The sequence below is a fragment of the Syngnathus leptorhynchus genome, chromosome 20, assembly GCF_054491065.1.
Source record: "Syngnathus leptorhynchus isolate UIUO chromosome 20, UIUO_Slep, whole genome shotgun sequence".
Taxonomy (NCBI): Eukaryota; Metazoa; Chordata; class Actinopteri; order Syngnathiformes; family Syngnathidae; genus Syngnathus; species Syngnathus leptorhynchus.
This window is the reverse complement of record NC_141214.1, coordinates 1,581,681-1,593,557: the sequence shown is the minus strand read 5'-3', so window position 1 is coordinate 1,593,557 and position 11,877 is coordinate 1,581,681. Positions and strand designations below refer to the sequence as shown.

The window sequence follows — 11,877 nt, the reverse complement described above, 5'->3', positions numbered from 1 at the left end:
CCCCGCCTCCCTCAACTTGGCATTTACAACTGAACAAAACGGGCCTGGGCGCAGAGCCTTGTAACCACAGCAACTATCGATGAGAAAGCGACGCTCATCGTGTTGCTCCTCCTTTTATTCACGCTCATTTTCACTCGTGTTGGCATTCAGGACAACATGGACAATTCATGTGACTCTCAGACAATGCTCCACTAATGAGGCTCATTAGCTGTGTCCAGTGCTCACGCCACCACCGCCGCCCCTCCCCTCTTCTTTATCAGCATGTGCACCATGATTACTTCAGGGACCAAAAGGGAAGAGTTTGTCTTTGTCATCATAAACCTTGGCACGGGATGGGGCCAGTATTGAATACTGTCATTGCTACCTGTGTGATTGACGCTTTGATTGATCACCAGGGCCGTGGAGGGCTTGGTGGCAAAATGGGGTGGGGGATTGGATGGAAATGAGGATGGGAGGGGCAGAGGGCTGATCAATCACGGTGATTTGCCACCCTTGATGCGAGGTGTCCCTGGCGGATACTTCATCACCGAGCCCGTGCAACATGTGCACACACATGGAGAAATGTGTGTGGGCAAAACCTGCGTATAAAAATGCCAACACGGACGTAAATATACTTGAGGAGATGCAGCTAAAGTCATTTTATGACGAATATTTCTCGAGAAGGGTTATCATTTTAAAATCCACTTTTGAAATAACAGATTTGCTCCGTTGTATGTTTCTTTAATTAAGACTTTGAGGTCTGCAAATACTTTTTTTTCTAGATGGGATATGCATCACTACAGTATCATTTACAGATAAGTGGTGAATTAGTGTTTTTTTGTTGTTGTTTTTTTTACAGAATGTGACATCTGTCACGACAAGTCCAAGAAATGGAAGCCCCCCCCCTCCCACTGAGAGTCCCTGAGGCCAAGAGTTGACAACCCCGCCATAGGAGTCCTTCACCTCAGGTCTGATCACTTGCCTGCCAACGATCGCATCTGCTGGTAATTCTGTCAATCAATACTTTGCGTTAAACCTGCTACATTGCAAAAAAAAAAAGTTTCCACTCATGCCACTTTTGACTTTTGCTCTCATCCCACCCAAGATACAAGGGTGCTTTTTTTAATGTAACAGGATGCTCCTTGTTGATGCATCTGCCCCCACAGCATGATAACACACATGCACACAACATGCATAGTGTTTGTGAATGCTAGAGGCAAGCTTCCAGTAAAAGTGGAAGCTTCTGCTGTCGTAACCTTTGAAGTGCAATAATTACCTCTATGGATTGTAACCTGAGGGTCTCACTGGACCCCTTACTCGACACTATTCCTGATGCTCAACTAGACATGTTGTCTTTACTTCTTACGATGTTACCATGTCATCAGCATAGTAGCAAGTGAACAAAAAAAAAATACTTTGAGTGAATAATAATGATTATTATGATGATGATTATTATGTGTGAAAGTGGCTGTGGATCATCGTGGGACAATTGCCTGAACTATAAGCAGAATCAGGAATGTGTTCCATGTGATGCAATGATGTGTGTATCCAGTGAGTCGACTGTTTTGCTTGAAAGAAAGATTCTCGGCATGGCTGGAATTCCTTCCCTTGCCCGCCGTGTCACAAGGACAATTTGGGAAGACCTTGCTATTGTTTGCATCAAGCATTGTGTCTTCTTCAGCTGTGAGAAAGACAATTGCGGGCCCAACACGACCTTCCGGGTAGAAATGACCCAACGTTGGGTTGGCTGTCCCAATTTGGGTTATTTTCGACCCAGTATTTTGAAGTGCAAGCAAAACAATACAACCGATTGATCTAATTTGTCTCAACCGATTTGTTTGGAGTCACCCTTGAGTGGGGGAATCACACCCACGACGGCGGAGCGCTTTTTTTTTTTCTCCGAGACAATTAGTCTTAATTAGGGAATAGCAGCGAGGCGAGCTCGGTCTCTCCAGGTAGCTTTCATCTCCTCTCGGATGCGTAGGCGACTGACTCAATGGCGTTCATAGCTCCTAACAACCGCACATGCGGTTTTATCCCCGGTGGTTGAGTTCATCTGAATTACAAACGCCTCAAAGCCTCGCCAGCCAAATTCAACCGAGCAGAGTCGAGTCGCGTCTAATTGACGGAGCGGCGGGCAAATCGTTTATCACATCCGCTGGCTGCCGTCCGTCTCGGTAGGCCGCCGTGATATTATTTATTTAAAGTGATTGTAATGAGGGTGATAATATGGTGGCGGACCTCTTTGTCAGTCTTCTTCGCTCCATCCACTCACAGATGCCTCAATCTATCCATCTTCTCAGTTGACAAGCCAAGCCTTTTGAAGGTTCCCTTAGATTTGTATGTGTGTGTCTGCACCCATCTGTGTCTTCTGCCTCCAGGCGACAAAACCAGTAACCTCTCCAAGCAACCCCCTCACACACACACATTAATTCTTTTTCAAGCCCGTAAAAGCAAGAGAATGACAGTTTGGCAAAATATCCATTACTGCCTTGAGATAGGATTTGAATGAGTTCTGTGAGCACATTTGTAAGTCAAAAAGTTCATTTTGCAAATCATCTTTCCAGATTGAAATTAATAGAAATGTCCTTTATTCGTTCCTTCTCCATCGTTCCTCTTAGAGAATAAAGAATACATGCCTCTGTTTTTTTATTTCTAGTGCGACCGTAAACCTCAACTAAGAGAGGCAATAAATACAACCTATGAATTGTCTGAACTCCTGTTTCCAGTGGAGTTGTGCCATTGACATCTAATATTAGCATTCAACCCCCATAAATCAATTTGTCTATACATTGGATTTTATTTGACCAATTTCCCACTTGAGATGGCCTTAAACTGAAAGGCCAAAATAATTGGCTTTCTGTCAGCCCTTCAAAGCAAAGTTTGATTCTTAGCAAATTAGCATGCTAAACTCACAGTGGGAAAATGGGATTGATTTTGGTCTAATGAGTTTAGGGGTGTATCCTAAAGTCCTGCCTCCCACTGACTTCACACAACAAAGATAAAAGCACCACACATTCAAAGTGTTTTTGCAATGTGACATCACATTAAAAGTAGATCTTTGACGCCAATTTTTGTATCACTTCAAAAGTGCTTGTAGGAATTTTTTTTCTTTTTTTTTTCTTTTAAAGGACTGTTACGTGATTCCTTATCAGCTTGTCAAGGTTGCATCTTCTCTGTGTTCAAAAGGCAAGTGAGAACAGTGGAGTCCAAGACTGCAGAATTCTCCAGGTAAAGTGGTGATTATGTGTCAAATGTTTCATTTCATTTTAGGATTTGCTTCAGGTTAAATTTGGGTACACCGAGTACTGACTAGGGAGTACGTTCTGAGAAATCAGGTGGCGTCAGGACATGAGGGTCTGAATATGGAAACGACATTTGGGAAAAAAAAAAAAAAAAGAAGACAAAACAGACGCGCTGTCTCGTTTTAGACTTTCAGCTTGGAGTCAAGTGATTTTCGCACTTAGCGGTGGGTCAGCGTGTTCTGCTTTACAAATGGAACAGCGCAATGTGCCCAAAGAGAGAGATGATCAAATTAGACCCAGAATAGGAAGTTTGTTTCATAAAAGTCTGTGCCCTTTTGTTTGTAGCAACCCAAAGACTTGAACAAATCAAAAAATGAGTTGTTTATAAAAAATAAAAAAAAACGCTTAAGATAGCGGACTCATAAAACAGTTTTGTCAAAAAGAACCCAATTTGAGTGTAGTTTTTGGTACAAACCTATACAAGTGGATCAGTCCATTTTTTTCCATTTTTGAACAATCCCGGGTCAGCTGTTTTTCGAGTATCTCTCTGTGTATTGCGCCAAAGCACTGATTATATCCCAGGTGACGTTTGTGTTACCTAACATGGCGCCAAGAATATTGACGATTGACGCGGCCTTGTTTGCTTACATTTGCGTAAAACTGTGACAGGCGTTTGTCTTGTGCCATATTGACTGAGCATTTGCATTTGCGGCACAGCCGCTGGCCACGCTAATCGTTACACGCCGACTGTGTACTTACCACTCTCATAGTGTGTGGTGTACACTATGTCCACCCGTATAGGATATAAAAAGTCTACACACCCCTGTTTGAATCCTGAAATATTAGGAACACCTTTCTCATGAGCCATCCTCGAAGAATGCTCAATAGCATCGCCCTGCCAAATATCAGTTACGTAAGTGCATAGTTTCCTTCATGTTGGCGTTATCGCTTCACCTCCCCTGATGGGTTGCTATGTTACTTTCCCTCCTCATATCATCTGGAGCTTTTGGTTCACCTCTGTGCTTGTCTCTGTCTTCTTCTGAACTTCTCACTGTTGATTAGTCTGCATGAATCATCCACTTGCTCATCCACACGATTGGAAATTTTTGCCCTTTTCTACCCCGTCTGTCTGAGAAAAAGCAGTCAGTCAGTCAGTCAGTCAGTCAGTCAGTCAGTCAGTCAGTCAGTCAGTCAGTCAGTCAGTCAGTCAGTCAGTCAGCGGTAGCTTAATTCGGGATGGGTTGTCGCGCATGATGGTGCAAGACGGAGAGGTGACCCGTCAATACCGTGCTGGGACAGGAACAAGCCGCCCCACGGAAGCACGCTGGCCTTCTTATTACCTCATTTCCCCGCAATCATTATTCCACTGCTAGCCGCCCGTCAATTTGCTGCGCCACTGATTAAAATCAATATAGCCTTTAATTACATGCGGCTTGTTGTTCTTGTATTTATGCAAATCGTTCATTTTGATTTTCTGCTGGTAATCGAAAACATCCCCGTCACCAATTACTGACGGGCCATTGTGCAACTGTAATTGCTCGATTTGAATCACGCAAACGTTCCGCCGTTAGAGTTGGAGATTTGTGTGAAAGTCCAAAATTCAGACTCATGTTCCAACAAAGGCATATGTCGGAAAAGGGATGGCGTTTGCATTTTTTTCTTCACACTTTAAAACGTTGCCCAAGTGACTTTTTCTTGCGGTGGTGCAACATACGTAAACAGATAAAATAACAAATTTAGAGCAAATTTACGAATATATCAACTGTGTTAGAACAGAAAAAACTAATTTGTTGTCCTGTGTGGCTGAAAACCTTTTTTTTCCCCCCTGCAACTGTCTCATTGAAAATGAAGTGTATCTATTAAGGTGAAGAGGTCAAAGGTTGTGTGATTATGGATGCATAAGTGAAGCACAGTTTGCAGTAGATGGATGTCAGGAGCATCTGGAGTGAAAGCCAATCCCCTCCCTGCTTGATGAGTGTGTTTGCCTACATGTGTGTGTGTGTGTGTGTGTGTGTGTGTGTGTGTGTGTGTGTGTGTGTGTGTGTGTGTGTGTGTGAGGGAAGGAGGCAGGTCAGCGGCATGTAGCGAGGTAGCAGCTGTCTTTTTTCCTGTGCGGTCTCCTAGATTACATGAAATGAACCTGGAGAAGGCCAGACACGCTGATGGGTGGCTCCCAGACTCGGTGCCTGTCCATTGATCAGCCGAGAAGGTCAGAGTCGGGTGGAGCAGGTCAGTTGACATGAGGAAGGACGCTGGAGGAGGAGGAGGCCATCCGTCTTCCCTCGAGTGCATTTTTTGTTGTTGTTTTTAGTGTCATAAACATTTGGGCCATTGATTTAGTTACCTGTAGGAAGAAGACCAGATGAAAATGTCAACCCCAAATCCAACATAGTTTTAGTCAAAGCGCAAGTGCCAAAGTTGTCCAAAAGGAACACGAAAATCTCGTCTTCTTCATCTTAGCAGATATTTTTTGATGAGCTATTTAGGAGACACTTCTTTTTACATTACCACCATCTAGGCCCACTTGATGACAAATTCAAGCTGAAGACGAGTAAGTGCTTCACACAAGATAAAAGGGAAAGAAAAGAAAAAGCCAGGCTGAGGAGGGAGAAGCAGCGCTGACTGGGAAATCGAGCGCTGGCGGAATGTTTCTTCACTCGGTTAGTTCGACATCTCCCTTGTGAGACCGAGCTCACTCTCTAATGTCTCGGGGTTTTATGTCGGGTCGAGATCTTTTTGATCAGCCGAGACGGCTCAGGGAGGATGGAAAGAAGGCAAGAAGAGGAACTGAGAAGCAATGACAAGAGATCTGGGGGGGGGGGGGGGTTTACCATGGGATTTCCCTGCTGTCTGCTTGTTGATGAACTTTGGAGGAGACGTTATATCTGGGATATTTGCCAAGTGTCGTGCTCGAGAGTCCGGCGCGCGCCAAAGTTCCATGACTCACTTTGAGGGTTTCATGTGGCAAGAAAAACCAGTGTCAGCATTTGTTGAGTACAGCTGTTGAGGACACTGATGTTTTTCATTCTTTTCATTAGATCATTAAGTATGCATTTTTTTGTATTACTCGTGACACACAGTAGTGGAAACCCCCCCCACAAATTAAGCTTATATGGAATTTAGGATGAATACAAACAATAACAGACTGATTCAAACGATTCCAACTTTAGTTTTTAAATAAAAAAATCTTATTTTTTTTCTCCCTATTATTTCAACAGTTTTAGTGTTTTAGAATGTTAAAACGCCCAACTATTCAGTTTTTCTCTAGCATATTTTGTCATCAGCAGCCTATTTGTTTATGGTGTAGGGTCCCTTTAAATTGTGGGCGTGGCCTGTGTACTACGACACGCCTTCTTATGCATAATAGGCAAGTGTCCTTTCCCCGTAAATCACATAGCGCGCCAGTCTGCAAATGAAAGTGAAGGCAGACGGACCTTACGTGACTACTGCGGCAAGTTTCCATTTGTTTCAGGATCATTTACAACGCAGGCGGAAGAGAAGAGAAAAGAAAAGGAAAACGAGAACGAGAAAGAAGCATGCGCCATTTGACGCGCCTTGCAGTGCTTGTTTTCTTTACGCAGGATTTATGAAGGAGCACGCAGATTTTTCAACGTGCATAGCAGGTAAATAAATAAATAACGAAATAAATGAATCAATCAACATTCCAGAATTTCTACTTATTCCCACACCGATTTCCGACGGTAATTGAATTCCCCAGCTGCGGCGCCTGAGCTCATCGCGCTCTTGTTTAATTAATTGATAAAGGGAAGCGGAGCGGGTCTCAAGTTTGCGTCTCTAATTGATGATCCGAAGTCTAATTTAATCACCTTTCTGCTGATCAGCTGACCAAACAGTGCCCCCGCCGCGTCCCCTCCCTCTTCGCAGTCACTCTGTTATGCCACCGTCTACTACTCTAAAACATTGTTATGTAATGAAACTGTTGCGAAACTTGAAAGTTCTCCGCTAGGGGAAAAGGCAGACTTTTCTTGTTGTTATTTTTACCTTATCAGTGACTGGCTTCCCTTTTCGATTCAATTGGAAAATATGCACAAGTATGGGGGTGAAGTTATTTGATGATGGTCACATGAATGGAATTCAGTCCAAGTGTGCTCCTCTCTCTCTCTCTCGCTCTCTCTCGCTCTGCAGACTGAGGGAACAGCGAGTGAGCCCCCCCTCCCGCTTCCACTGCCTCCATGCCGGGCATCAGCTCCTCCGCAGCGACCCGCTATGACAGCTGGGACATGGACCACTTGGACCACTACCAGCATTACTTCTACGACGACCATCACAACCCAGACGAGGATTTTTTCAAGTCCACGGCGCCCAGTGAGGACATATGGAAGAAATTTGAGCTGGTGCCCACCCCACCCATGTCCCCCATCCGGGCAGTGGAGGGATCAGGCAGGTTCGGACTGGTGTGCCCCACACTTGGGGACAAGCTGGAGTGGGTGTCGCAGTTTTTGGGGCAGGACGATGAACAGCAGCAGCAGCAGGACATCCCCTGCAAAGTGACCCCGGCCACAGACTCTGTGGGGAACCTGAGCTCTATCATTATCCAGGACTGCATGTGGAGCGGGTTCTCGGCCGGTCGTCAGCTGGAGAGAGTGGTGGGAGAGCGCTGCCACCCCTGCCAGGCCAAGGGGGCCCCGGTTACCACCAAAGTGATCAGTGGAGCATCCCCGGGGAGAGCGCTGGGTGTAGCCGCCGACACGTTGCCTCTGGGTTGTTTGGTGGCCGATTGCGTGGACCCGGCCGCTGTGCTCACCTTCCCATTGGGCGGAGGCTGCAAGAAGCAAGTGTCTTCTGGGTCCGAGTCCCGCACCAACTCATCAGGTCAGTGTATGCAGCAAAAAAAAGAAAAAAAAGAAAGTGTCCTTGAAAACCAGCAATGTTTTTTTCGTAAGAAAAATTCCATCAACAGTACGCTCTTCACGAAACTTGCAAACATGCTCAAAACGAGACTGCCTACCTCCTCCTTTGTATTTGGACTTTATTGGCGCTAGGCAAACATTTCTTCCACTGCACGGAAGGAAGAAGTGGCTGGGAGATGTGAAGTGTGCTGTCGCCCTCTAGCTGTGGGGGTCTGCAGCATGGCCTGACTTGACCACGCCCCTGAAAGGCTCAACGAATGAAAGTACCACCGTAGAGTGTGTGTGACTTTCCATTGAATTACACTTTGGATAAACGGTTTATTTTGGACATTTTATTTTCTCTATGTTTTGCAATACGGTGCTGTTTTCCTCGATTATAAAATCTATGACGACAAATGGGTGGGCGGGGATTTCAATGGGGGAAAAATAGATTTAAGCCACAGAATTAGGTCTTGCATAAAATCCAATCGGAGCCAGTTTACATTATGGCTAACAAGCTAAGTTGTAGTTTGTACTGCTGTGGAAAAGTGCTCCATGGTAACGCATGTTTCATTTTGAACTCCTAAGGCAACCAAGATGCGAGTGTAGCTCCACACCGCAACAAAGTACAACTCTTTTTATAATAAGCATTGTTAGATTCATGTTGCCTTTGCCAAGTTCATTTCATGGAACATCTATGATGAGTCTATTTAGCTTTGCTGCTCCGCTCAAGCGGGGGAAAAAAAGAATGCATGTGTGGCACATGACTGCATTGCGTTACCTTGGTGCATGCAACACATGCTCCGAGGGGGGCGACACGCCCATTTGAACATCTGCCGCTTGGCCCGTCGCCAGCGGACCAGCTGCTCCCTCTCCCCGCTCTGTTCCTTCCGACTGACTTACGACGTCGGCGCACCTCTGCAGTGGCGTCTTGCGCATGGCGCCAACTCCATAGGTCATCATTGACATGCGACAGGGAGGGAAGAAGCCTCGAGCCCCTTCCAGACAAATTAGCAAATGAGTCACCAACCATGCTAAAGTGAAAGCCTCCTTCGCTGTTTCCACTCTCTGAACCCATATGACCGAGCTCGGTAAGTAGGCGAGCATGTGATGTTGAAATTAGACCGTGCATAATTGTGCGTGGAATGTCACAAAGGGGACTTGTTGCCGCATTCCTCCATTCAACACGCCGTTGCGCCAATCGTGTCAGTGCGGCGCCGGCAGATTGAGCAGCGCCGGCCGGCCGGGCTTTGGGCTGGGAGGAGAGAGGAAAAAAAAAAAAAGCAAGTTCTGAGTGAGTCGTAACTGAGTGGTGGTCTGTTGTGATCCCAGATGACGAGGATGATCAAGACGAGGACGAAGAAGAGATCGACGTGGTGACGGTGGAGCACAAGCAACGCCGCAAACCCCGCCGGCTGGTCAACAGCCGCAAACCCGCAACCATAACGGTGCGGGCGGACCCTTTGGACCCCTGCATGAAGCGGTTCCACATCTCCATCCATCAGCAGCAACACAACTACGCCGCCCCCTCGCCGGACACGCTCCCGCCGTCGGCGGCGGAACCGCCCCTGCCCCGAAAGAGGGTCCGACACGAAGTCCCGGCACACCACCAACCGGGTCAGCACTACCACCAACCCCGCTTTGGCCACGCCCCTTCGAACTTGGACTGCAGGCGGTCTCACGCTGCTTGCTCCGAGTCGCCCGATCTGGGCGCTTCGTCCCCCACCTGGCCCGTGTCGCCGTCGTCGCCCCATTGCTCCTCGTCCTCCTCCTCGTCCTCGCCGCCCCACTCCCCGCCGCCGCCTCTCTCCAGCCCCCAGTCGTCGGACTGCGAGGACACGGACCGTCGCAAGGCTCACAACTTCCTGGAGCGCAAGCGTCGCAACGACCTGCGCTCGCGCTTTCTGTCGCTGCGGGACGAGATCCCCGGCTTGGCCGACTGCGCCAAGACGCCCAAGGTGGCCATCCTGACGCGGGCCACCGAGTACCTGCGACAGCTGCACGCCGGCGAGCGGCAGAAGGCGCAGGAGAGGAAGCAGCTGAAGGCAAAGCAGGCGCAGCTGCTGCAGAGGCTGGCGCAGCTCAAGCGATCGTGAAAACTAAATGAAGGACATTGTATACGTTGGTTGGAGTGGATTTTTTTTCTTCTTCTTTTGGGTTGTGATTTGCACATTTAGCTTCTGAGTGATTAGACGAAGGCCATGCGAGTTAGGAATATCGGGCTTTTGAGTGAAATTTCAGGATGAGTCTAAAATGCACTGTAGATTTTCCAAGTGAACTTAATTTGACATTTTAATCAATCATCTAATAGCCAATCATCCCAAATGGTTTTTGATTGGTGCATTGACAAATTCATTTCCAGTAATGCCTTTCTGTGACTTTCCTGGTTCAGTTGGATTTGATATTTAAACAGTCATCATTTGTGAATAAATGAATCAACTGTACCTTGCCAATGTCATCCCTCAAACATGGGGACTGGAGGATTCACAGAAAAATCTTGTTGGGAATATTGCCATTCGGTTACTTTTGAGGGAGAAACAATTTGTGCAGAAACGGTGAATATTTGGATGCTTTTGAGAAGGTCAAATGGACATTTTAGGTTGATTCAAAAAGCCAATATTATTATCGTTTGGGGGACTCCATGTGATGTCTGATCCCGACAGACTGAAGGACTACTCCCCTGGAAAGTTCACTTATTTCAGTGCCATTTTGTGCCATTCTGCATACCCCCCCCTGTAATAAATGCTGTCATCATTTGTAGTTCAAGTGCAACTTATCACTTTTTCGAATTTATTTATGTCACTCCAAACTAGAATCTGTGCGCCATGGAAAGCAGCCAAAAATGACATGAATGAACACTTCAGTATATCAATTTGTACGTTTCTTTTCATTGGCTGCGGACACCTCCAGAAGAAGCCTTTCGAAGTTTGCAGACGATACTCTTACGTGTACATAGTAGCCCATTTCTGTATAGTCCCAAAACCAGAACTGTGTACTATACTTACCCACCCATCAATTTGAATCATAAAGCTGACTGGCTTTTTTTTCCCCCCCAGAGATGATGCAAAGCTTCTATTTTTGTTAATAAAAAGGAAATAATAAAATGCAGCGTTGAAAATGGATCACATGGAACACTTTGTCACACAACAATGCCTCCTTGTTTGCATTTTCTGTGTCTTGGGCTTTAAAAAAAAAAAAAAAAGTAATTTAACAACAAAGTTTGATACTCTATTTTCCTACTGAGCTGTGTTCAGTGTGAGCTAGTTTTTGTTAAGGTAGCTGACGGGGGCCTTCCTTCCCGGTGGTTGTGTGCTGAATGTGGACACGTTGTATTAGTGTGATTAAAAGCCCCAGGAGCTGTGCCCACCGTCTTGGTGGGAAAGGAAGCTTCTTAATGATCCAATTGTTATTGCTTTTTGCATGCTCGTTGCTCCCCGCAGTCCCGAGGCAACTTAAAATAGCTCCGACTAGCATGTTCTGTCTTGGCCAGCACTCAGGAATAGCTTTTGTGGCTTATATCTTGTTGTATGTAACAACCTCAGGAGCCCCCATCTATCTCACTGCTTTTCAATTGAGTACAAACCAGCAGTTGTCCCACGTTTTCCTTTCTGGAAAGGCCTCATCACTTATTTAAATGTTTGATTTGTATCTGTTGCCAGATGTTGACGTTGCTAATACTTTTGCAGTTGGTGATTAATGGAGCCTTGTTTCAGCACTTTTGTTTCTTTTCTGTACCTCATAAGCCTATATGTATGAAGAGTCAGTCAGAAAATCAATAAATTGAAATGTTTGACATCATATTT

The 11,877-nt window shown here is 46.0% G+C and overlaps 1 protein-coding gene across 1 annotated transcript; it reads left to right on the top strand.

Annotated features, from left to right (window-relative positions):
- The first annotated feature begins 6,578 nt into the window (after nt 1-6,578).
- On the top strand, nt 6,579-11,196 carry myclb (MYCL proto-oncogene, bHLH transcription factor b). Its single transcript, XM_085901352.1, has 3 exons — nt 6,579-6,847; nt 7,371-8,057; nt 9,407-11,196. Exons 2-3 carry the CDS (start codon nt 7,418-7,420, stop codon nt 10,168-10,170), a joined length of 1,404 nt encoding a protein of 467 aa, XP_085757478.1. The 5' UTR covers nt 6,579-6,847; nt 7,371-7,417; the 3' UTR covers nt 10,171-11,196.
- Nucleotides 11,197-11,877: the final 681 nt, after the last annotated feature.